General features: G+C 49.2%; 1 protein-coding gene across 1 annotated transcript in view; it reads right to left on the bottom strand.

Moving 5' to 3' along the window:
- LOC135887968 (zinc finger protein RFP-like) overlaps nt 1-25,973 on the bottom strand; it is a 28,196-nt gene extending 2,223 nt beyond the window's left edge. Inside the window, exons 1-6 of the mRNA XM_065415772.1 lie at nt 25,535-25,973; nt 13,373-13,468; nt 9,804-10,034; nt 8,227-8,249; nt 7,544-7,659; nt 3,220-3,270 (exon numbers count right to left, since the gene is read on the bottom strand). Coding sequence (XP_065271844.1) covers nt 3,220-3,270; nt 7,544-7,659; nt 8,227-8,249; nt 9,804-10,034; nt 13,373-13,468; nt 25,535-25,945 — 928 coding nt within the window. The 5' untranslated portion in view covers nt 25,946-25,973. The remainder of the gene's footprint in view (nt 1-3,219; nt 3,271-7,543; nt 7,660-8,226; nt 8,250-9,803; nt 10,035-13,372; nt 13,469-25,534) is intronic.
- Nucleotides 25,974-26,228: the final 255 nt, after the last annotated feature.

Below are 26,228 nucleotides of genomic sequence, written 5' to 3'. Positions count from 1 at the left end.
CAGCCTACAGCAGACTGGACTATTTATGTGCCACAGGCAGAGAAGAGGAGGCACCGAGGTACCAGTGCCTGAGGCTCCACAATGCAGGGAAATGATTCAGTGAGATACCCCCAAACAATCCTGGTACGTCACCCGCATCCATATGCTGCAGAGGAAGCTGAAAATTGCCTGGACATAGAAACAGCAACCAGCACCCGGGAGAGCTACGGACTTCCCCGCCTCTGCGGCTGAGCTGCATCGCCCCAGCTCGGGAACAAAGGACTAGAGGTGGGGGAGGGGTGAAGCGGAAGTTACGTCTTGGCTGCAGGAAGCAGAGGAGCTGACTTCCTGGGTGCTGCTTGACCCCTGCTCCGCCCCAGGTCCCACCCTCACTCCACCCCTTCCCCCACATGTCCACCCTACCCCGCCTCTTCCTGCCCCTGCTCCTCCGCCCACCACTGAACAGTTGATCGCAGTGGGTAGGAGGTGCTGGGAGGGAGGGGAAGGAACTGATTGGCGGGGCCGCCGGCGCGTGGGAGGAGAGGAGAGGGAGGATCTGATCCATGGGGCTGCCGGTGGGCGCTGAGCACCCACTATTTTTTTCCCATGGGTGCTCTAGCCCCGGAGCACCTACAGAATCGGCGCCTATGGTGGGGGCACACCTGGGAGTCTGAGAAAGCAGATCAGATGGAGAGGGAGACAGAGCTTGAACAATGGACTATGCTGTAACCTTCATTTCTCTGTGCTAACCCTGTGCTGTGGTGCAGAGCAGTGGACTAATAAACCCAGTTGCTTGACAGTGACAGCGGTGGCTGAGTGTCGCTGCTGGTGCTTACAGAGGTGTGTTGCTCCCTAACATCATAGAAGTCTCCCTCAGGGGTCTGTCACAGTTGGACACACTGCACACAGCTCATGTTGTGAGGCAGGAGGGCTGAAGGCCCAGAGGTCCAGCCTAAGGAGTTGGTGAAGCCGCGTGGCTTACCCTGCAGGAAGAGTGGGCTGACGTTGGGGGTCTGGCACATTGAAGGGGCTCCTCCCAGAGACTGTTCCAAAGCTGGGGCCGTAGCACCAATCCTGGGGATCAGTGGCAGAGGGGATCTCAGTCTCCTCCCCCGATCCCTCTCCCTTGCTGGGGGTGCTCCACATCCAGCAATAGAACAGAGCAGGGGAGGAAGCAGACACCAGGAAGAGGAAGTTAACAGGGACACCAGCTAATGGATTTGAAAAGTACTAAATTGTGTCTGCGCTAGTCGCACTTAATGTGGTAGCTAGTCTGGTAAGGACCAGGAGTGGGGGTCCAGCCTGCCTCCCGACACCCCTGTTGATTTCAGAGGGGCTATTTAGACTCCTGGAGATTCTCTAACGCACCAAAAAGGGGCTCCAGACCCCAGAGTTTTTCCTCCTTCCCCAGTCCAGAGAGCAGATGATCACTGCATGTGGCTGGGGTTTTATATGTGCCTGGTGGATTATTCTTACACTACTGATTTGGGGATTTGTTGCAGAGGGAAGCAGATATGGGATCTCTATGGAGGAAGGCAGTAGACCGGCTTCTGGTCAGTGGATGGGAAGAGGAGGTCGCAATTAGGGTCCTTTCTCCATTCATCCAGTAAAAAGCCTTCCCTTGCCAGACCATGGCTCTCTAGAGAATCTAGTTATACATGTATCTAACTGAGCTCCTTACTCCCCGCTGTTAAATTCCATTCACCCTCTGAATACATCTGAGAAGAGACAGTAGCCTGGCTTCTCTGGTGCACGACAGCTCCACAGAGCAGAGTGAAGAGAACAATAGATAGCTAGTGTGTCAGACCAATGGTCCATCTAAGCCAATAGAATGGTCAATGCCAGGTGCCCCAGAGGCAATGAACAGAACAGGTATTCATCAAGTGATCCATCCCCTGTCGCCCATTCCCAGCTTCTGGCAAACAGAGGCTAGGGACACCATCCCTGCCCATCCTGGCTAACAGCCATTCATGGACCTATCCTCCATGAATTTATCTAGTTCTTTTTTGAAGTCTGTTACAGTCTTGGCCTTCATAACATCCTCTGGCAAGGAGTGCCACAGCTTGATTGTGCGTTGTGTGAAAAAATACTTCCTTTTGTTTGTTTTAAACCTGCTGCCTATTAATTTCATTTGGTGACCCCTAGTTCTTATGTTATGAGAAGAAGTAAATAACACTTCCTTGTTTACTTTTTCCACACTCATCATGATTTTATAGACCTCTATCATATCCCCCCTTAGTCGTCTCTTTTCCAAGCTGAAAAGTCCCAATCTCATTAATCTCTCCTCATATGGCAGCTGTTCCATACCCCTAGTCATTTGTTGCCCTTTTCTGTACCTTTTCTAATTCCAATATATCTCTTTTGAGATGGGAAGACCACATCAGCACGCAGTATTCAAGATGTAGTTGTACCATGGATTTATAGAGAGGCAATATGATATTTTCTGTCTTATTATCTATCCCTTTCTTAATGATTCCCAACATTCTGTTTGCTTTTTTGACCGCCGCTGCAGTCCTGATTCTCTGCCTGGTTCAGTACTGGCCTTAGCATGGTCTCCCCCCCAAGGGACCTTCCACCAGCTGGGGATGGATGGAGCCCAGCACACGAGTCCATGCTCCTGCCACTAGGACGAGAGGGAAGTATAGCACAGGAGCTGGTGGGAGACGCTTCCTTAACTCTTTATTTCCCAGTTTTCAGAGCTTGAAATATGGATTCCCTTCACGTTCTGGAAGCGTACAAGGCACTGATGGTCAACCTGCACTCTGTGTTAATGAAGTTTTCCAGCAGCGAAGCTTGTCTTTCATACAAAAAATAAAAATAGAGCAAATTTCTAGTCCTTATAATTACTGCGAGAAGCAGCGAAATGTGCCCTAAAGACTGATTTTTGGACCTAAAAAATGTACCCTACTTTCCAATTGTAAATAGTATGTGCACGTTCATACCTCACAAAATGGGAATGGGTGACAGGATGGATCACTGGATGATCACCTGTTCTGTTCGTTCCCTCTGGGGCACCTGGCATTGGCCACTGTTGGAAGACAGAATACTGGGCTAGATGGACCATTGGTTTGATTCAGTCTGGCTGTTCTTATGATATAATGATTCCTTCTAACCTTGGAATCCATGACTCTGTATTGGTGGAAACCTCTCTTGTTTGAATTCAGAAGCTTCTTCTAAAAAATTAATCCTGAGATTTTAATTAAATAATTGTTGTACGAAAATATCCTCATGAAAACTTACCCTCTTTCTCTGCCTTTGAGATCAGAAAGCGCAGTTGATAGGGCAGGGTCTCTGGAGAAAGAAAAGGTCAGAGGAGAGGTGATTTCCCCCTTTCTTGTAGGAAAATAGCCTCATGAAAACGGGACTTGATTCACAAAGAAACTTAGGCAAGGTGATGCTTAGCATCACAACAGCCAACGTTTAGACACCTAGAAAGATCTCATGGTTAAGACAAAAGACCGCCTTGGCTTAACCACGAGATCTTGCATGATCTAAAAAATAAAAAGGAGTCATATAAAAAATGGAAACTAGGACAAATTACAAAGGATGAATATAGGCAAACAACACAGGAATGCAGGGGCAAGATTAGAAAGGCAAAGGCACAAAATGAGCTCAAACTAGCTACAGGAATAAAGGGAAACAAGAAGACTTTTTATCAATACATTAGAATCAAGAGGAAGACCAAGGACAGGGTAGGCCCACTGCTCAGTGAGGAGGAAGAAACAGTAACAGGAAACTTGGAAATGGTAGAGATGCTTAATGACTTCTTTGTTTCGGTCTTCACCGAGAAGTCTGAAGGAATGCCTAACGTAGTGAATGCTAATGGGAAGGGGGTAGGTTTAGAAGATAAAATAGAAAAGAACAAGTTAAAAATCACTTAGAAAAGTTAGATGCCTGCAAGTCACCAGTGCCTGATGAAATGCATCCTAGAATACTCAGGGAGCTAATAGAGGAAGTATCTGAGCCTCTAGCTATTATTTTTGGAAAATCATGGGAGACAGGAGAGCTTCCAGAAGACTGGCAAAGGGCAAATATAGTGCCCCTCTATAAAAAGGGAAATAAAAACATCCCAGGAAACTACAGACCAGTTAGTTTAACTTCTGTGCCAGGAAAGATAATGGAGCAAGTAATTAAGGAAATCATCTGCAAACACTTGGAAGATGGTAAGGTGATAGGGAATAGCCAGCATGGATTTGTAAAGAACAAATCATGTCAAACCAATCTGATAGCTTTCTTTGATAGGATAACGAATCTTGTGGATAAGGGAGAAGCGGTGGCTGTGGTATACCTAGACTTTAGTAAGGCATTTGATACGGTCTCGCATGATATTCTTATCAATAAACTAGGCAAATACAACTTAGATGGGGCTACTATAAGGAGGGTGCATAACTGGCTGGATAACTGTACTCAGAGAGTAGTTATGAACGGTTCCCAATCCTGCTGGAAAGGTATAACAAGTGGGGTTCCGCAGGGGTCTGTTTTGGGACCGGCTCTGTTCAATATCTTCATCAACAACTTAGATATTGGCATAGAAAGTACGCTTATTAAGTTTGCAGATGATACCAAACTGGGAGGGATTGCAACTGCTTTGGAGGATAGGGTCATAATTCAAAATGATCTGGACAAATTGGAGAAATGGTCTGAGGTAAACAGGATGAAGTTTAACAAAGACAAATGCAAAGTGCTCCACTTAGGAAGGAACAATCAGTTTCACACATACAGAATGGGAACAGACTGTCTAGGAAGGAGTACGGCAGAAAGGGATCTAGGGGTTATAGTGGACCACAAGCTAAATATGAGCCAACACTGTGATGCTGTTTCAAAAAAAGCAAACATGATTCTGGGATGGATTAACAGGTGTGTTGTGAGCAAGACACGAGAAGTCATTCTTCCGCTCTACTCTGCTCTGGTTAGGCCTCAACTGGAGTATTGTGTCCTGTTCTGGGCACCGCATTTCAAGAAAGATGTGGAGAAATTGGAGAGGGTCCAGAGAAGAGCAACAAGAATGATTAATGGTCTAGAGAACATGACCTATGAAGGAAGGCTGAAAGAATTGGGTTTGTTTAGTTTGGAAAAGAGAAGATTGAGAGGGGACATGATAGCAGTTTTCAGGTATCTAAAAGGGTGTCATAAGGAGGAGGGAGAAAACTTGTTCATCTTAGCCTCTAAGGATAGAACAAGAAGCAATGGGCATAAACTGCAGCAAGAGAGGTTTAGGTTGGGCATTAGGAAAAAGTTCCTAACTGTCAGGGTTGTTAAACACTGGAATAAATTGCCTAGGGAGGTTGTGGAATCTCCGTCTCTGGAGACATTTAAGAGTAGGTTAGATAAATGTCTATCAGGGATGGTCTAGATAGTATTTGGTCCTGCCATGACGGCAGGGGACTGGACTCAATGACCTCTCGAGGTCCCTTCCAGTCCTAGAATCTATGAATCGATAAAGTCACTGTGATTCACAAAGCAGGAGTCAGGCACCCAGGCAATCTGTACCATGAACGGGGAGAGAGATGCGCCTTGGAATGAGATTCATAAAAGCCAGCATGCTAGGCGAGTCCCTGCTTATGCCAGCCAGTGGGAAAGGCCAAGGTGTGGGTGGGGTTTGCCAAGCCCTGGTGATCTCAGGGAGTATCAGCGACTGAGTCTGGGCAGCACTGTAGGTGCCTACCTTGGTGTGGGATTCTCAGCTGCGAGCCCTCTCTTGGTGTCCGGCACCTGGGCCATTTTTTTTTGCAAGATGCCTGGGGGGAGGAAACCCACCTTGCTCATAACTTTTACCCCAGTGGTTGGAGCACTCAGCTGGCCTTTGGGAGACCCCTGGTTCAAGTTAACCCTGTGCCACAAAGGGAATGGGATCTACCACCTCTCAAGGAGTGCCCTAACCTCTGGGCTGTAGGATTTTCTGATGTCGGGTGCCCACATGCTCTCCTGGGGGAGAGGTTCCACTGGGGATAATCAATAATTCATTGGGCCGGAGGCAGAGAGAAATCACGAGAACGTCTCTGTAGCCAGGTGGTTAGAGCACGCCCTGGGGAGGTGGGAGACCCAGAAGCCTGTCCCTCTGCTCAATTATTTATACGCAGTGGATCAGATTCAAAAGAGGAGACCGAGGCCTATATCAGACCCCTGCTGGAATCCCTTCTTCTCCTGCAGGGAACAGGGGATTTGAACTGGTGGTCTCCCATATCCCAGGTCAGTACCCTAATCACAGAGCTATGATGTATATTATAAGGGAGCATCTCTTTCCCTAGAGCCTGGTTCTTTTGGCTAAGTGTTTGCCTATAGGGCCTGAGCCAGTAAGTGTGCTCCAGAGCATGTGTATCAGATTGCTCTGATACACATGCTCTGTAGGTGAGTTAGGAGGAGGAACGCCTTTCTTTCCCCTGTTCGTGTATCTCTCTGGGGATTAGGTGTCTGGACAGTGAGACTGGAACTGCCGTGCACCTGCACAGAGGCAGAAACATAAGTGCCTAGGGAATATTTACCGCAAAAAGAGAGGTATTGAGTGATTTTAGGCACCTACAAGGTTTGGTTGCAGCTGAGCGGGGGGCTTTGTGAATCCCAGTGGGGTCTGATTCTGGGATTCAGGTGCCTAAAATGGCAGGTAGACCCAAGTCCTTTTGTGAATCTAGCCCTCACCCTTTCTCTCTGCCTTTGGGCTCAGAGGTCAGTTCAGAGGGCCAGGTCTCTAGAGAAAGGAAGGATTGGAAGAGGTGATTTCATATTCTCTTGACTCTGGTGACATTCCTACCATTAATTAATGTAACTGTGCTTGAGAGACAAGCTTTGGAGCTTACTCAGAACTCTTCTTCAGGTCTGTGTAGGTCAAAAGTTTGTCTCTGTCACCAACAGGAACTGGTTCAATAAAAGCTGTTACCTCCCCGGCCTTGTCTAATATCCTGGGACCGACACAGTTACAGCAGCACTGAATGGAACAATGCTGTAATTCTGAGAGACAGCCCAAAGGAAAAGACCATAGAACGAGAGGCAGATTGGAATGGGGAGACCTTTCCAGCGAGACCAAACTAAAGTGAAATCATTGTCCAAAATATACTATCTTGCACCTCTCCATCTCCCGCCTGCCTCCAAGGATCTCAAAGCACTGGGCGGCATTCACTAATTAGCACAACACGGTAGGTTGGCCATTATTTCCTCCTTTTTAAAGATGGAGGAACTTGAGGTACAGACTCTGGGATTTTCAAAAGGGCTGAGGCCATGTGGTGGCCAACTCCCATTGACCGTCAGAGAGATGGGTGCCTAAATCCCTTAGGTCCCTTGGAAAATCCCAGCCAGAGAGATTAAATTCAACATTTTCTAACACATCTGGTGATTGTGTGTCTCTGAAATTCTGAGTGGCCAATTTGGACACCCAGGGTTGGGTCTGGGACAATCCAAGTGGAGGCCTGGTGAACTGGCATCAGCCCTGAGCCCTCCCCATCCCACCCACAAAGACGTCTAGCTGGGACGAACTGAGAACTAATAGGCCAGAGTCCATCTCCTTCCACAGTCAGAGGCACATCTCGATGTACCATCACCATAGCATGAACCCAGATAACTGTTCAGTTACCTTGGAATTTCTTCAGAGCCTCCTGTAGACAAACATTTCTTTGGGAAGAGACGCCAACTCTCTCTCTCAGGTCCTCTGGCACAGCCACTGGTTTCTCAAACTTCACCTTCTCACATCTAGAGGGGAAAAAACAAACATACATTCTCTACATCTTTTCTTTCTTTTGTGAGAATGAGCTACCAGAGGCTGCTCTCTTGTGGGCTCATTGTGAGCCTCTAACTCCCACTGATGAGTCAACTGCCCTCCTCTCTGGAGTATTTAAATGCCTAGATCCTCAAATGGGAGTTAGAGAGTAAGGGGTCCACAAGCCATCCCTCAGAGAGAAGGGCATAATCTCGTGGGCAAGGATGCTCCAGTGGTTAAGGGGTTGTTGTAGGACTCTGGAAACCTACGTTCCACTCCCTGCTCTGCCACAGCCTCCCTGCATGACCTTGGGCAAGTCACTTAAGGCCTGATTTTTAAAGGTGACTCCTGGGATTTTCAAAAGCACCTAACCAAGCTAGGCTCCCAACTCCCACTGATTGCAATGGGAGGTGCCTAACTCGCTTAGCTGCTTTGGAAAATTCCACCAAGTGCCTAGCTACATGTCAGGTGTCTAAATACCCTGCAAAATCTGACCCCGGGGGGTCCAATCCCCTTCCAACATCATGACGCGTAAGGGGGAGTGGAATGGAGCTACGTACCTGCTCCAGGTGCTTTTGATGTCCTAGAAGAGAGAAAGAGAGGGAAAAGAGTTCAGTCCCACGTGCCACAAGCTGGGGATCGCACCTGCTCTGGAGAGGACTCACTTTGCCATCCCTAGTCGAGCTCTAGATGCAGTTCTCTGTAGTTGCACCTTTAAAATTCCATTCACAGACTTCGATGGAAAGGGGCCCCTAAGCATGCACCATGATTGTGGGGTTTCTCCTTCTAAATTCTATTTTGCCTGTGTCAATGGCACTTGCTCAAACAGACTGATCAGACACATGAATCCCTGACTTCCACATGCAACTGCTGTGTCCAGAGCGTTTGCCTTTCTCCATGTATGCAATTCTGGTCAGCAATTCTGGAAGCTGGATTCATTCCCATTTCTTAATAGGCTCTGCAAAGAACTTCGCTTCCTTAATCTCCTACTTCCTAGAAACTGGAGTTGTGCCTTTTATTGCTTCTAGATCATTAGGGCCCTTCATTTTCAGTTTTTATTTTAGTGAAACACTGATAAATTCCCAGGAAAAATTACCACCACAACAAAAACAGCTGAAAATCAGTGCAAACAACTATTAATTTCTCTGGGTAAATATCGGGGTTTGTTTTGGTAGATGAAAAGACAGGAAAAAGTATTCAGTAGATTAATGCTTTGAATTCCGTTCATCACTGTGGTTTGCTGCAGAACTAAAACAGAGCTCAAAACACAATGCCCCCCTAAGTTTAAGAAAACAATAGATCTCTAATCCCCAAATAAAACTTTTCATTTGAACCAACAGTTTACTGGTGTAGACTTAGAACTATTAGCCTATAAACATTCACATTTGATAATTGAGTGTATGCGCTGCAAATGGTGTGGCCCAACTTCATCCTTTGATCCTGTTTTTCTTTCTTTAACCCTTTCGAATACTTCCTTGTGTTCTGAAACTTATTCGGATACAGATTATCATTTTCTTCCCATTTTAGTGCGTCAAATCTTTAACCCATTGTCTGCTAACAGTTTGAAATGTGTACGTGGTGGGTGTGAGATTTATCAGTACGTTCAGCTGCACACGCACTTCAGACCTTGTGTGTGTGCCTGTTGGTTAGTGTGTGTATCTTCTAGAACAATATGTTCTTACTTCAGCAGGCAGCTTTGCATATACACATAGATAATGTATTATCGGAATACAGAGATCTCATGCAATGGATTGTATTTTCCTAATAAAACAAGTTTTTTATATATTTGAATGATACAAAAGTAGGATGAAAATCAGAAAAAAAAAAAAAAAAAGGAATACTTTTTGTAAAACCCAGGAATTTTTTGGTAAAAACTGGATTAAACTGAAAACGAAGGGGCTTATATATGGTGTCTCAGGCATTGTTGAGACGTCTGCCTTTAAAACGACAAGACTGTTTCCACATTGCAAATATTAGAAATGTCAAAAATTTTGTTTTCCCTCGTTTTGCTAAAGGACACCCTGACAGTCTCCATTGTGGAGTGGGAGCTCTCAAAGAAGTTAGTAAACTCCAAAGTTAATCACTCAGAATCTCTCCCTTCCCTGGGCAGGGATCTGGGTGTCTCTAATTGTCTCACCTGCAGGAATTGGCTTGTTGGCTGCTGACACTTCTCTTCTATCTCACTGATCAAGTCACTGAGATGGGAAATCTCCTCAGACAGTTTGGTGACATTTTCATCCTGTATCTTCACAATTTCCTTGTCCAGCTCTTCCAGCTGGGCCAGCAGGAGTCGCTCTTGTTCCTCCAGGAATTGCCGCAATTGCTCAAATTCAGACACAATCTTCTGCCTCTCAGCTTCTATCTTTCCCTGTAATGAAGAGACAAACAGGAAAGGACAGGTCAGGGACTAGGGTTGCCAGATGTCCAGTTTTCGACCAGAAAGTCCAGTCAAAAAGGGAACCTGGCAGTGTCCAGTCAGCACTGCTGACTGGACACTAGAAGTCTGATTACCCAGAGTAACTGGCTTCCAACACCAGGTGGTGGGAAGAGCAGCAGTTGCTGCTGGGAGCCTGGAAGAGCACTCAGGGATGGCTCTGGGGCGGGGGAGAGAAGTACGGGCAGCTCCCCTGTCCTGCTCCAATCACCCATCAACCCCCGGAGCGTGGCTCTCCCTCCCCCGCCCTTCCCCAGTCACCTCCACACCCCTAGAGCCCTGCTCAGCTGGTAGGGGGAGGGAGGTGGAGAGAGCAGCAAGCGACAGTGAGAGGGGAAAGAGGAGTGGGGGGCGAGGCCTCGAGGGAAAGAGGTGGAGCATGGGACGGGGCAGGTTCCAGCGCTCAGCATCCGGTTTTCACAAATGAGAAAGTTGGACAGCCTATCAGGGACATGGGGCGAGTCTGGAAACAGTACTTCGAGCCCTCTTTTCATTTCACCCTACTACGAACATACGGATGAGATTTCAGGAGAACATGCCTGATATTCATTCAGGCCAGGTGAGAGACTAACATGTTCCAAAGTGCCTTGGTGACTTAGGAGTCCAATTCCCATTTTCAAAGTTACTTTTTGGTGCTTAGGAGCCTAAGTTTCTTTGAAAGTGACTTTTGAAAATAGAACTTAGGGTAAATTTTCAGAAACTGCAAAATCATGTAGTAGATGAAACCCATTAAAAAAAAATTATACGGAGCTGCTTTTAAAAGCTATTTATATGTCTAAAGAGGCATACAAGCCCTGAGAGGGATTTTCAGTATCACTTAGGTGCCTAAGTCCCCTAGACTACAGAGGACATTAGGTGCTACTTAGTTGCTTTTGAAAATCTCACTAGGCCTCCGTGCATTTTAAGCCCCTAAATACCTTTGAGAATCTGGCCCTTAACCACTTATAAAATTGTAAACCTTAGGCTCCAAAATAACTGAGGCACTTTTGAAAATGTCACCCAATATCTCGAAAATGATGAGTCTTCAGGTCTGAGTGGCTTAGTATATTTTGCTGATCATCTAGGCGGCGAGTTATATTCTTTTGTGGTGCCCAGGCTCCAGGAATATTCAGGGCTAGGGGCCCTGCTCCACCAATATTTGGAGCTGGGTCTCTCCCCCGGCCCTGCCTGGAGCGGTCCCCGGCCCCCGCCTGCCACCCCTTCGCCCGCGCGTCTCCCCCACTCCTCCGCCGCGTCCCTGCCTGAAAGAAAGTGGTGCGCGCCTCTCCTGTGCCTGCTTGTGCTGCCAGTATAGCACATTCCTACGCGGAGCGGTATCCTACACTACACCAGCTCCTGGCATCAACTGCTCTCTGCTGCCCCAGGGTCCTAGTGCCCCCCATCCACTAATGGCAAGGCAGGGTGCCCTTACCCTGCCCTTCCACCCTAGCCCTGAGCCTCTCCAATGCCCCAAACCCCCCAGCCCCAGCCAGAGCCTCATCCCCCCTCACCCATATCCTCTGCCCCAGCCCTGAGCCCCCTCCAACACCCCAAACCCCTCATCCTCAGCCCCACAGCCCTCACCCTGCACCCCCTCCTATCCCCAAACTCCCTCCCAGAGCGTGCACCCCCTCCCACTTCCCACACACTCCCTCCTGCCCCCAAACTCCCTCCCAGAGCCTGCACCCCTCCCCCTTCCCACACACCCCCTCCTGCCTCCAAACTCCCTGCCAGAGCCTGCACCCCTCACACCCTCCTACACCCCCACCCCCAGCCCAGAGCCTGCACCCAAACTCCATCCCAGAGCCTGCACCCTAGATCCCTTCCCCCACCCAAACTCCATCCCAGAACAAGCACCCTGCACCCCTCCTGCACCCTAATCCCCAGCCCAGGACCTGCACCCCAGACCTCTTCCCCCCCACCCAAACTCCCTCCCAGAGCCTTAGGCAGGTCGGGGATGGAGTTTGGGAGGGGGGGGGGGAAGAGTTGGGGGGGCGGGTTCTGGGCACCACCAAAATTTCTACAAACCTGCAACCCATGCATCTAGATTCTTCCAATAGCAGAAAGGTTGGGGGTGGGGGGGGGGAAATCTGACTCCATATCAGGAACACATTGGCAGAGAGTTGTGGAGAAGACTGAAGGAAAGTTCTGCTGGTTATCCACACAAAAAGCCAGTTACAACATATACTGTGCAAAATGCTTTTTCTCCAGCTCTTACATGTTTCATCTGGCATTCTGTTAATTACATTGTCCCAGAGGAAACCAGTCGTATCTGGTGGTTATAGATGGAGATTCAGGGTTGGATTTCAGAGATACAAAACAGCCACTGGGTCCTATTGAGAGTCAATGTGAATTAGGCACCTAATCACCATACGTGCCTTTGAAAAAAAAAATCTCCCCTGAAATCAGTGTTTGTAGCTGGATTTGGACCCACTGATGTGTGGGGAATAAGGTCAGTGCTTAGAGTTGAAACTGGAAGCAAGTGGAGGAATCAGCCCAGAGGGATGATAAACAAAGACAAACATCATCTCACCGTGTAAGTGTGTGTCTATAAGAGGCAAAGCACTTGAGTTTATCTAATACATTATAGCTAATCCTCATCTAAACTCAACCTTGCTCCTAGTTAGCACATTTTATCTCAGTTTAACTGGACAAGGTGAACCCTACACACCACACTAGGGTCAAATTAAATTAGGTTTACAATGTTTGCATGTCAGGGGTTTACACCAGTATAAAGACATTACATTACAAAGTGATTTGAGGTACATCTGTACTACACAAATGTTATAGTGGTGTGTAGAGGACGTACACTATGTGCCCCTGCTAACATGGGCATAAATAGCAGTGTACATGGTGAGGCATGGCTTAAGCAAGTAGAGTCACGATATGCCTGAACCCTCTGGGTATAAACCCTACAGACATGGCTCTATACGCTCCCAAGCAGTGCCTCCCCCATCTACAGTGTTAAAAATAGCAGTGTAGTGTCCCGCTGCCTTCCCACCGCAGGTAAAGGCTCCCGAAGTGGGGAAAGGCTCCAGCAGCTCTGCTGCCTTTCCCTCCTGGAGCCTTTCATTCACACGTGTAGCTACACACCACAGCGTGGACACAGCTGCTTTTCACTGTGCTGTGTAGCTACACATACCCTGCAGGTCGCCCCCAGAGCTGTGCAGTGTAGATGTCGCCATAGCTAAATCAGGCAGTGCTGTGTATAGACCAGGGTTGACACTCTCCCCACACAGAGAGATACCAACTTTGACTGATGTAACTGCTGGACCATAACAATGGGCACCTACCAGATATTCCTGGCTTTGCTTCTCTCCATCCTGTTTCCACTCCAGAAGTTCTTCTCTCTCTTGCTTCAGGGTGTTCAGTCGAGTTTGAATTTGTTCCTGAGGCAAGAAAAACAATGTTTGGGAGGGTCAGGTGGCTGAGGTGTCTGTCCTCACAGATACATTTATATACATTGCATGTGCCTCTCAGGCTGTCCCACAGACAGTGGTCATTGCAATGTCACAATTGTCTCTTGAGAGGTGGGAGATTCCGGTTCAAATCCCTTCTCCTCATCAGGCAGAGGGAGAACTTGAACCAGGGTCTCCCACATACCAAGTGAGTGCCCTTCCCCCCAGGCTAACCGTGATTCATAGATTCTAGGACTGGAAGGGACCTCGAGAGGTCATCGAGTCCAGTCCCCTGCCCGCATAGCAGGACCAAATACTGTCTAGATCATCCCTGATAGACATTTATTTAACCTACTCTTAAATATCTCCAGAGATGGAGATTCCACAACCTCCCTAGGCAATCGATTCCAGTGTTTAACCACCCTGACAGTTAGGAACTTTTTCCTAATGTCCAACCTAGACCTCCCTTGCTGCAGTTTAAGTCCACTGCTTCTTGTTCTATCCTCAGAGGCTAAGGTGAACAAGTTTTCTCCCTCCTCTTTATGACACCCTTTTAGATACCTGAAAACTGCTATCATGTCCCCTCTCAGTCTTCTCTTTTCCAAACTAAACAAACCCAATTCTTTCAGCCTTCCTTCATAGGTCATGTTCTCAAGACCTTTAATCATTCTTGTTGCTCTTCTCTGGACCCTTTCCAATTTCTCCATCTTTCTTGAAATGCGGTGCCCAGAACTGGACACAATACTCCAGCTGAGGTCTAACCAGAGCAGAGTAGAGCGGAAGAATGACTTTTCGTGTCTTGCTCACAACATACCTGTTAATACATCCCAGAATCATGTTTGCTTTTTTTGCAACAGCATCACACTGACTCATATTTAGCTTGTGGTCCACTATAACCCCTAGATCCCTTTCTGCCGTACTCCTTCCTAGACAGTCTCTTCCCATTCTGTATGTGTGAAACTGATTTTTTCTTCCTAAGTGGAGCACTTTGCATTTGTCTTTGTTAAACTTCATCCTGTTTAACTCAGACCATTTCTCCAATTTGTCCAGATCATTTTGAATTATGACCCTGTCCTCCAAAGCAGTTGCAATCCCTCCCAGTTTGGTATCATCCGCAAACTTAATAAGCGTACTTTCTATGCCAATAGCTAAGTCGTTAATGAAGATATTGAACAGAGCCGGTCCCAAAACAGACCCCTGCGGAACCCCACTCACTATGCCTTTCCAGCAGGATTGGGAACCATTAATAATAACTCTCTGAGTACGGTTATCCAGCCAGTTATGCACCCACCTTATAGTAGCCCCATCTAAATTGTATTTGCCTAGTTTATCGATAAGAATATCATGCGATAAGAATATCATGCGAGACCGTATCAAATGCCTGAAGAAGGTCTGCTGCCTCCTCAGTGGCCGTTTTATGTGGAGTGACACAAGTGCATAACTCCATCTTGCACGAAGCAGCTTGGATGCCTAAGTCGTCTGACTCCAAGAGAGGAGTTCCCAGGTGTGGATCACAGAGACAGGCCCATTCCGACACCAAACTCTGAGGGGGCAGGGCTTAGGACACACCCCTCTCAGCAGCATCTCCCATTGTAATCCTGTCAATTACAGGCTAGTAAGCCTAAGGGCTTGTTGATAAGTACAGCACTGCAGCTGTACCGATATATCTGCACCGCTGCAGCGCATACGGTGGAGACGCTCTATGCCGATGGGAGAGAGCTCTCCCGTCAGCATAATAAACCCACCTCCACGAGCGGCAGAAGCTTAGGGTGGCGGAAGAAGCTCTCCTGCTGACATAGCACTGTGCACATGAATGCTTATGTTACTCAGGGAGGTGAAATATTCACAGCCCTGAATGACCGTAAATTTTGGCGACATAGGCGGAATTGCAGACAAAGCCTAATTTCAGTACCAGGTAAACTGGTTGAAACTACAGTAAAGAACAAAATTGTCAGACACAGATGAACATGATTTGTTGAGAGAAGAATCAACACAGCTCTTGAAAAGGGAAATCATGCCTCACCAATCTATTAGAATTCTGAGGGTGTCAACAAGGATGATCCACTGGATATAGTGTACTTAGACTTTCAGAAAGCCTTTGACAAGGTCCCTCAGTAAAGTCTCTTAAGGAAACTAAACAGTCATGGGATAAGCAATAACCTTATCTCATGGATCAGTAACCGGTTAAAATATAGGAAATAAAGGATAGGAATAAATGGTCAGTTTTCACAATGGAGAGAGATCTCTACTGGGACCAGTGCTGTTTAACATATTCCTAAATGATCAGGAATGGGGGTAAACAGTGAGGTGGCAAAGTCTGCAGATGATACAGAATTACTCAAGGTAGTTGAGTCAAAGCAGACTGTGAAAAGTTACAAAGGGATCTCACAAAAATGGGTGACTGGGCAACAAAATGGCAGCTGAATTTCACTGTTGATAAATGCAAAGTAATGCACATTGGCAATCATAATTCCAACTATACATATAAAATGATGTGGTCTAAAGGAGCTCTTACCACTCAAAAAAGAGATTTTGGAGTCATCTATGAAAACATCTGTTCATAAAAGCTAACAATTTTAAGAACCATTAGGAAAATGATGGATAATAAGACAGACAATATCATAATGCCATTAGATAAATCCATGGTGCATCTTGAATACATCATGCAGTTCTATTGGCCCCATCTCAAACAAGATATATTTGAATAGGAAAACGTACAGCGAAAGGAATAAAAATAATTAGGGGTATGGAACAGCCTCCATATGAGGAGAGATTAAAAAGACAGAGTGTTCAGCTTGGAAAAGAGACAACTGGGGTTGGGTCTATAAAATCATGGATGGTGTAGAGAAAGTGAATAGGGAAGTTTATTTACCCCTTAACATAACAGGAACCAGGGGAAATTAACAGGCAGCAACAAACAAAAGGAAGTACTTCTTCACACAACACACAGTCAACCTGTGGAACTCCTTGCCAGAGGATGTTGTGAAGGCCAAGACTATAACAGGGTTCAAAAAAGAACTAGATAAATTCATGGAGAATAGGTTCATGAATGGCTGTTAGCCAAGATGGTCAGAGATTCAACCCCATGCTCCAGAGATCCCTAAACCTCTGACTGCCAGATGCTGGGACCAGATGACAATGGATGGATCTTTCAATAATTGCCCTGTTCTGTTCATTCCTTCTGAAGCACCTGGCATTGGCCACTGTCGCAAGACAGGATACTGGGCTAGATGGACCTTTGGTCTGACCCAATGCAGCTGTTAGACTCATAGACTCATAGACTTTAAGGTCAGAAGGGACCATTATGATCATCTAGTCTGACCTCCCGCATGATGCAGGCCACAAAAGCTGACCCACCCACTCCTGGAATAATTCTTTCCCTTGACTCAGCTGTTGAAGTCCCCAGATTGTGATTTAAAGACTTCAAGTTGCAGAGAATCCTCCAGCAAGCGACCTCTGCCCCATGCTGCGGAGGAAGGCGAAAAACCTCAAGGGCCTCTGCCAATCTACCCTGGAGGAAAATTCCTTCCCGACCCCAAATATGGCGATCAGCAGAACCCCGAGCATGCGGGCAAGATTCTCCAGCCAGACCCGCATTGACCATTGATACTAATTACCAGCAATGGCATGTTATTGACCTACTGACTAAAATCACGTTATCCCATCAAACCATCCCCCCCATAAACTTATCAAGCTTAATCTTAAAGCCAGAGAGGTCTTTCGCCCCCACTGTTTCCCTCGGAAGGCTGTTCCAGAACTTCACTCCTCTGACGGTTAGAAACTGTCGTCTAATTTCAAGCCTAAACTTCCCGACGGCCAGTTTATATCCATTTGTTCTCGTGTCCACATTAGTACTGAGCTGAAATAATTCCTCTCCCTCCGTGATATTTATCCCTCTGATATATTTAAAGAGAGCAATCATATCCCCCCTCAGCCTTCTTTTGGTTAGGGTAAACAAACCGAGTTCTTATGTCCTTAGTGATTTTCTAGGTGCCTAAAAGTTAGGCATTGCAATGCTGAGCATCACAACACCCAAGTCCCTTTGGGGATTCAGGACTAAATCTCCTTTGAAAATGAGGGTATGTCTACACTACGAAATTAGATCGAATTAATAGAAGCCGGTTTTATAGAAATCGGTTGTATACAGCCGATTGTGTGTGTCCCCACATAAAATGCTCTAAGTGCTCTAGTCGGCGGACCGCGTCCACAGTACCAAGGCTAGCGTCGACTTCCGGAGCATTGCACTATGGGTAGCTATCCCACAGTTCCCGCAGTCTCCGCCGCCCATTGGAATTCTGGTTTGAGATTCCAATGCCCGAATGATGCAAAACAGTGTCGCGGGGGGTTCTGGGTATATGTCGTAAGGCCCCTCCCCCTCCATCAGAGCAACGGCAGACAATAGATTCGCGCCTTTTTACCTGGGTCACCTGTGCAGACAACATACCACGGCAAGCATGGAGCCCGCTCAGCTCAGCTCACCGTCACCATATGTCATCTGGGTGCCGGCAGACGTGGGACTGCGTTGCTACACAGCAGCAGCAGCTAACTGCCTTTTGGCGGTAGACGGTGCAGCATGACTGGTAGCTTTCATTGGCGATCTGGGTGCCGGCAGCCGTGGGGCTGGCAGCCGTGGGGCTGCATTGCACCAGCCCCCTTGCCTTTTGCCTTTTGGCAGTAGATGGTTTATTATGACTGGTAACCGTCCTCGTCGTACAGCAGTGGCTGTCAATCAGGGGCACCTGGGCAGTCCTATGGAACTGTCTTGATGATGATGGTTATCAGTCGTAGTATGCCATTTTCTGCCACGCGCCCTGTTGGCTCATCGCACGTTAGCTGAGTCCTCCCTGAGAAGCAGATTGTGGAATAGGGCTGAAGGCTAACTGCCAAGCGCCCAGTACTTGCTGCCAAGCACCCAGAAAATGCCGAGGGCTATCAGTTATGCTGCACCGTCGTCTTAAGATGTAAAAAATAGATTTGTTCTGTATTCATTTCCTTCCCCGCTCCCTCCGTCAAATCAACGGCCTGCTAAACCCAGGCTTTTGAGTTAAATCTCGGGGGGGGGGGGCATTCTGTGTGACAGTTGTTTGTGTTTCTCCCTGATGCAAAGCCACCTGTCTTTATTTTAATTACCTGTACCTGTACGCCATGTCGTCACTCGCCCCTCCCTCCCTCCCTCCTTCCCCTGGTCCGTCAGATACTAGTTTCGCGCCTTTTTTCAGACCAGACGCCATAGCTAGCACTGGGATCATGGAGCCCGCTCAGATCACCGCGGCAATTATGAGCACTATGAACACCACGCGCATTGTCCTGGAGTATATGCAGAGCCAGGACATGCCAAAGCAAAACCAGGACCAGGCGAGGAGGAGGCGATTGCAGCGCGGCGACGAGAGTGATGAGGAAATGGACATGGACCTAGACCTCTCACAAGGCACAGGCCCCAGCAATGTGGAAATCATGGTGTTCCTGGGGCAGGTTGATGCTGTGGAACGCCGATTCTGGGCCCGGGAAACAAGCACAGATTGGTGGGACCGCATCGCGCTGCAGGTGTGGGACGATTCCCAGTGGCTGCGAAACTTTCGCATGCGTAAGGGCACTTTCATGGAACTTTGTGACTTGCTTTCCCCTGCCCTGAAGCGCCAGAATACCAGGATGAGAGCAGCCCTCACAGTTGAGAAGCAAGTGGCGATAGCCCTGTGGAAGCTTGCAACGCCAGACAACTACCGGTCAGTCGGGAATCAATTTGGAGTGGGCAAATCTACTGTGGGGGCTGCTGTGATCCAAGTTGCCAGGGCAATGAGAGACCTGGTGATATCAAGGGTAGTGACTCTGGGAAACGTGCAGGACATAGTGGATGGCTTTGCTGCAATGGGATTCCCAAACTGTGGTGGGGCGATAGACGGAACCTATATCCCTATCTTGGCACCGGAGCACCAAGCCACCGAGTACATAAACCGCAAGGGGTACTTCTCAATGCTACTGCAAGCCCTGGTGGATCACAAGGGACGTTTCACCGACATCAACGTGGGCTGGCCGGGAAGGGTACATGATGCTCGCGTCTTCAGGCACTCTGTTCTGTTTCGAAAGCTGGAGGAAGGGACTTTCTTCCCGGACCAGAAAATAACCGTTGGGGATGTTGAAATGCCTATCGTGATCCTTGGGGACCCAGCCTACCCCTTAATGCCATGGCTCATGAAGCCGTACACAGGCAGCCTGGACAGGAGTCAGGACCTGTTCAACTACAGGCTGAGCAAGTGCCGAATGGTGGTAGAATGTGCATTTGGACGTTTAAAAGAGCGCTGGCGCAGCTTATTGACTCGCTCAGACCTTAGCGAAAAGAATATCCCCATTGTTATTGCTGCTTGCTGTGCGCTCCACAATATCTGTGAGAGTAAGGGGGAGACATTTATGGCGGGGTGGGAGGTTGAGGCAAATCGCCTGGCCGCTGATTACGCGCAGCCAGACACCAGGGCGGTTAGAGGAACACAGCATGGCGCGGTGCGCATCAGAGAAGCTTTGAAAACGAGTTTTGTGACTGGCCAGGCTACGGTGTGAAACTTCTGTTTGTTTCTCCTTGATGAAATCTCCACCCCCCCACCCACCCGGTTAACTCTACTTCCCTGTAAACCAACCACCCCACCCTCCCCTACCCTCCCCCCTTCAAGCACCACTTGCAGAGGCAATAAAGTGATTGTTACTTCACATTCATGCATTCTTTATTAATTCATCACACAACTAGGGGGATAATTGCAAAGGTAGCCCGGGATGGATGGGGGAGGAGGGAAGGAAAAGGACACACTCCAGTTTAAAACTTTAAAACTTTAACACTTATTGCTCGGGAAATCATCTGGGGTGGAGTGACTGGGTGGCCGGAGGCCCCCCCACCGTGTTCTTGGGCGTCTGGGTGAGGAGGCAATGGGACTTGGGGAGGAGGGCTGTTGGTTACACAGGGGCTGTAGCGGCGGTCTGTGCTCCTGCTGCCTTTCCTGCAGCTCAACCATACGCTGGAGCATATCAGTTTGATGCTCCAGCAGCCGGAGCATCGACTCTTGCCTTCTGTGTGCAAGCTGACGCCACCTCTCATCTTCAGCGCGCGATTCAGCACGCCACTTCTCTTCTTCAGCCCGCGATTCAGCCCGCCACCTCTCCTCTCGCTCATATTGGGCTTTTCTATAATCAGTCATTGACTGCCTCCACGCATTCTGCTGTGCTCTGTCAGCGTGGGAGGCAGTCTGTAGTTCTGTAAACATTTCATCACGCGTCCTTCGCTTCCGCTTTCGAATATTCACTAGCCTCTGTGAAGGAGAAAGATTTGCAGCTGGTGGAGGAGAAGGGAGAGGTGGTTAAAAAAGATACATTTTAGAGAACAATGGGTACACTCTTTCACGTTACATTTTGCTGTTCACAAGGTCGCATTTTTCCTCTTATATTGAGGGCCTGCCGGTTTGGTGTGAGAGATCACTCACGCACTGCCAGGCCACAGATTTCAGCTTGCAGGCAGCCATGGTAAGACACAGTCTTTTGGCTTTTTTAACCTTCTTAACATGTGGGGATGGTTTGAAACAGTACTGCTCTCATTAACCATACCAAGCACCCGTTGGGTTGGCCATTTAAAATGGGTTTGCAATGTAAAAGGAGGGGCTGCGGTTTCAGGGTTAACATGCAGCACAAACCCAACTAATTCCCCTCCCCCACACACCCCATTCTCTGGGATGATCACTTCACCCCTCCCCCCCACCGCGTGGCTAACAGCGGGGAATATTTCTGTTCAGCAGAGCAGGAAGGGGCACCTCTGAATGTCCCCTTAATAAAATTGCCCCATTTCAACCAGGTGAACGTGAATGATATCACTCTCCTGAGGATAACAAAGAGCGATAAGGAATGGATGTTGTCTGCATGCCAGCAAACACCGGGACCATACGCTGCCATGCTTTGTTATGCAATGATTCCAGACTACGTGCTACTGGCCTGGCGTGGTAAAGTGTCCTACCATGGCGGACGGGATAAGGCAGCCCTCCCCAGAAACCTTTTGCAAAGGCTTTGGGAGTACATGAAGGAGAGCTTTCTGGAGATGTCCCTGGAGGATTTCCGCTCCATCCCCATACACGTTAACAGACTTTTCCAGTAGCTGTACTGGCCGCGATTGCCAGGGCAAAGTAATCATTAATCATTAAACACGCTTGCTTTTAAACCATGTGTAATATTTACAAAGGTACACTCACCAGAGGTCCCCTGTGTGCCCACAGGGTCTTGGGTGAGTTCGGGGGTTACTGGTTCCAGGTCCAGGGTGATAAACATATCCTGGCTGTTGGGGAAACCGGTTTCTCCGCTTCCTTGCTGCTGTGAGCTATTAACATTATCTTCATCCTCATCTTCCTCGTACCCCGAACCCGCTTCCCTGTGTGTTTCTCCAGTGAGGGACTCATAGCACACGGTTGGGGTAGTGGTGGCTGCACCCCCTAGAATGGCATGCAGCTCCGCGTAGAAGCGGCATGTTTGCGGCTCAGCCCCGGACCTTCCGTTTGCTTCTCTGGCTTTGTGGTAGGCTTGCCTTAGCTCCTTAATTTTCACGCGGCACTGCTGTGCGTCCCTGTTATGGCCTCTGTCCTTCATGGCCTTGGAGACCTTTTCTAATATTTTGCCATTTCGTTTACTGCTTCGGAGTTCGGCCAGCACTGATTCATCTCCCCATATGGCGAGCAGATCCCGTACCTCCCGTTCTGTCCATGCTGGAGCTCTTTTGCGATCCTGGGACTCCATCACGGTTACCTGTGCTGATGAGCTCTGCGTGGTCACCTGTGCTCTCCACGCTCAGCAAACAGGAAATGAAATTCAAACATTCGCGGGGCTTTTCCTGTCTACTTGGCCAGTGCATCTGAGTTGAGAGTGCTGTCCAGAGCGGTCACAATGAAGCACTGTGGGATAGCTCCCGGAGGCCAATAACGTCGAATTCCGTCCACACTAACCCAATTCCGACCCCCTAAGGCCGATTTTATCGCTAATCCCCTCGTCGGAGGTGGAGTAAAGAAACCGGATTAAAGGGCCCTTTAAGTCGAAAGAAAGGGCTTCGTCGTGTGAACGTGTCCAGGCTTAATTCGATTTAACGCGGCTAAAGTCGACCTAAATTCGTAGTGTAGACCAGGCCTGAGACTTCGGCTCTAAAGTCAGTTGGTGCTTTTGAAAATGTGCTCCGAGGATCTTCTTCCGTAATTCACCCGAGGTGAGGTATTGCAGAGCCACACAGAGGATCTAAAAACACAGCTCCCATTCATTTCAGTGGCAGCTGGGCATCTCAGGCCCCAGTCTCAGCCCTGCATTACTTCTATGCTGTATGTGTCATGCTGCCAGGGAACAGAGAGGCCTTGCGGGCCCCAGATCTGAGGTAGAGGCTTAGGGACTTTGTCCAGACAGCCCTTTGCCTCCAGCGAATCCTCCAAGTGCTTCAGGGCAATAGGTTGAAGTCGTATCCATTTTCCAGCAGTGTAGGATAGAATGTCCTGCTCCCATGCAATGACAGGGAACAGTATATGAAGAGATCTGGATGTCAGAGAGTTAAAGCCGAGCAACTTACAGGGAAGGGAGTTTTGATAAGAGTGTTTAAAACACTTTTTTTAAAAGTGTATATTAAATTCCAGGGCCTAATGGGAGAAAGGGACTCCAGATTAAAAATCCAACACACTCACAAGATTCATAAATATTGTGCTTGATTGTTTGGCATGGGGGAAAGGGTTTGTTCTCACTTCCGAGGTGCTCCGGTACTGAGACTCAACGTGGTCCTGGGAATCAGCCTTTTTATTCCTTTAATCGAGAGTAGCAGACAGCACAGTGGATTCTGCCCAGAGTGGATTGCTCGGTCAAACAGGCTTTTTAAGGTTCCATCCACTTGGGCTTCATGGGCCCTACAACGTTGCATCGAATTTGTGGTTCAAACAGATGCATAAACCCAAAGCAAAACTCCAAAGTATGCGTGGGCGGGACGTGAACCACTGGCTCGGGGAGGCTAGCCACCAGTCCAACCCCTTCTGCTTGAGGCCCCGCCCCCACCAGAGCCAAGAGCCCTGAGCCCCCCTCATCGTGACAGCTAGCCCCTCCGACCCAGAGCACCAGGAGCGCTGGGTGGCATGAGCACCGGCCCCAGCTGCCCGGAGCCCTCGGCCACAGGCCAGTCCCCGCTAACCCCAGCCCAGCCACAGGGGGGAAGATATGCAACACGCTGGTGGGAAGCAGGAGGGGGCCTGGGAGTGGAGCGTGGGCAGGGCCACGCAGGGCTGTGCCTCCCCTGACTTCCCGCTCTGTTTCAGGAGCAGCAAAGTGACCAGCGTTCAGCAAGCCAGGGAAAACAGGAATTCATCATCCTGGTTTTCCCTTGAGGAAAAAATTAAGCAGATTAACCGTAGTTTTTTAAGCAGAAATCTTTCAGTGCATCTTATGCTTCAGAAAGTAGCAGGAAACAAACCCATTGAGAACGCTGCTGACAATGTCACATTACTGCTGCTTCCAGGAAGCAGCCAGCGGTCATCAGATATGAAATGTTCAAGCTGGGCACTACGCCAAGCACCAGCTCTGTCGAAACTCAGCTGTGCTGAGCGGTTTATAATGTGACTGTAAAGCAGTGCCTGACAGGAGTGATGAGAGGCTGTGTGGTCTAGTGGCTAGAGAACTAGGATGGGCATTGGGAAGCCAGGGTTTAATTCCTGGTTCTGCTACTGAGCTGTTTTGTGAGCTTCGTCAAGTCACTGCCCCTTCGGTGCCTCTCTATCCCTCCCATTCCTTTGTCTTTGTCTCTGAGGGTGCCCACAGATCAGGCCCTGCAGGTGAGAGAGGCAGGAGAACACCTGTTTTCACCCAGCTCCTGGGTGTGGCCAGGAGACAGGCAGGCAGAAGCTGCTAGAGGGAGGCAGCCAGGGCCGGCTCCAGGGTTTTGGCCGCCCCAAGCAGCCAAAACAAAACAAAAACAAAAAAAAAGCCGCGATCACGATCTGCGGCGGCAATTCGGCAGGAGGTCCTTCGCTCCCAGGCGGAGTGAGGGACCGTCCGCCGAATTGCCGCCGAATACCTGGACGTGCCGCCCCTCTCCGGAGCGGCCGCCCCAAGCACCTGCTTGACAAGCTGGTGCCTGGAGCCGGCCCTGGAGGCAGCTGTGAACATGCAGAGGAAGTAACACAGGCACTAAGGCCTTGGCTACACTCGGGACTTCACAGCGCTGCCGCCTATTGAGGGGAGTAGCTTGCAGCACTGCGAGCGAGTGTGCAGCGCTGCAGGCTCTGACTACACTGGCGCTTTACAGCGCTGCACTCGCTGCTCTCAGGGGGGGTGTTTTTTCACACCCCTGAGCGAAGCAAGTTGCAGCGCTGTACAGCGCCAGTGTAGCCAAGGCCTGAGAGAACTTGTACTTTGAATACACAGGCCCTGAGTGAGTTTGGGCTCCTACAGAGCTTGGTAGTAGCTCTGGGGATTGCAGTGGAGCCTAGAACTGGCATTTAGGTGTCTAAGCCCCAGCTGTGTGCACCTCACTCTGGGGTTTAGGCACCTAAGTACCTTTGTGAATCCCCAGCCTTTGCCTCCCTGTACCTCAGCTCCCTCTCCTGCACTTTGTCCACCTTGACCAGTGGTCCCCAAACTGTTGAGCATGCACCACTAGGGGAGTGTGGAGGAATATTCGGGGGGCCCATGCCAGCCCCCACAGGGGGCAGGGGAGTGCCAGCCACACATAGGCGCAGGAAGTAGGGGTTCATGGGGTGCTGTAGCACCCCCAGCTTTTGCTTCGGGCGTCCCAGCTGCTGGCCCGGGGAAGCACTCGGTTGCGGAGGGGCGGGCGGCTACGCTACCGGCCCGGGAGCCCGCTCAACCGCCTTATCCTGTCCACGTCCCCCCTGCCCTCCCGGAGCCACGGCCCTGCTCCGGGCCCCAGCTCTAGGGGGCGGTGAGGGGGCGCGGACGGGGTCAAAGGGGTGTAGCTCAGCACCCCCACACCGAAATCTGTCCCAGCACCACTGCATCCACATCTGCTGTGGCCTGGGCTCCGCTCCCAGCCCCGTGCCCAGCCCAGCTGTGGCCTACCTTGTGCTCCTGGGCAGCCTCCTCTATAGGGACCACCATGTGAGCCCGGTGAGCCTGGGACTCCCTGCAGATCACACAGATGAGAGTTTGGTCCTGGTTACAGAAGAGTTTGAAAGGCTCCTGGTGCGCGTTGCACAAATCTCCTCCTGCTGCTGCTGGGACACTCAGCTGCTTGGCTATTTCTACCATGTTCCCCAGTTGTCTGTTCGGCCTCAGGGTCCTCTGGGGATAGGTCTCTCTGCACTGAGGGCAGGAGATGGCTGCATCTGGTCTCTCCCAGCACTGGGTGATGCAGGATCGGCAGAAATTGTGCCCACAATCTAAAGACACTGGATCCTTAAAAAAACTCAGACAGATGGAGCAAGTAGCTTCATCTCGGAGGCTCTTCAGAGGATTCCCTGCTGCAGCCATGGCTCCCTGCAGACAGTGTAACAGGAGAAGTTTCGTTTCCTGCCAAGCCCAGCAAGCAGCGTTGTAAAGCAGATTGCCCAACCGGAGCCAATCACGCTCTCCGGCGGGAAATTCTAAAAACAAACAACCAAAAAACCCATCAACACACACACAACACACCAGAAGCCCCACACACCCAGAAAAGCCCCCAAACAAGCAAGATGCTACTTAAAGAAATGAATCGGCAATTACATACACAAAGAAGCCAATAGAGGCTTGCTGGGAGCAGGCTTGGCAGCTTTCT

Source organism: Emys orbicularis, chromosome 13, assembly GCF_028017835.1.
Source record: "Emys orbicularis isolate rEmyOrb1 chromosome 13, rEmyOrb1.hap1, whole genome shotgun sequence".
Lineage (NCBI taxonomy): Eukaryota > Metazoa > Chordata > Testudines > Emydidae > Emys > Emys orbicularis.
The sequence above is the reverse complement of the archived record's forward strand: the minus strand, read 5'-3'. Positions and strand labels throughout refer to the sequence as shown.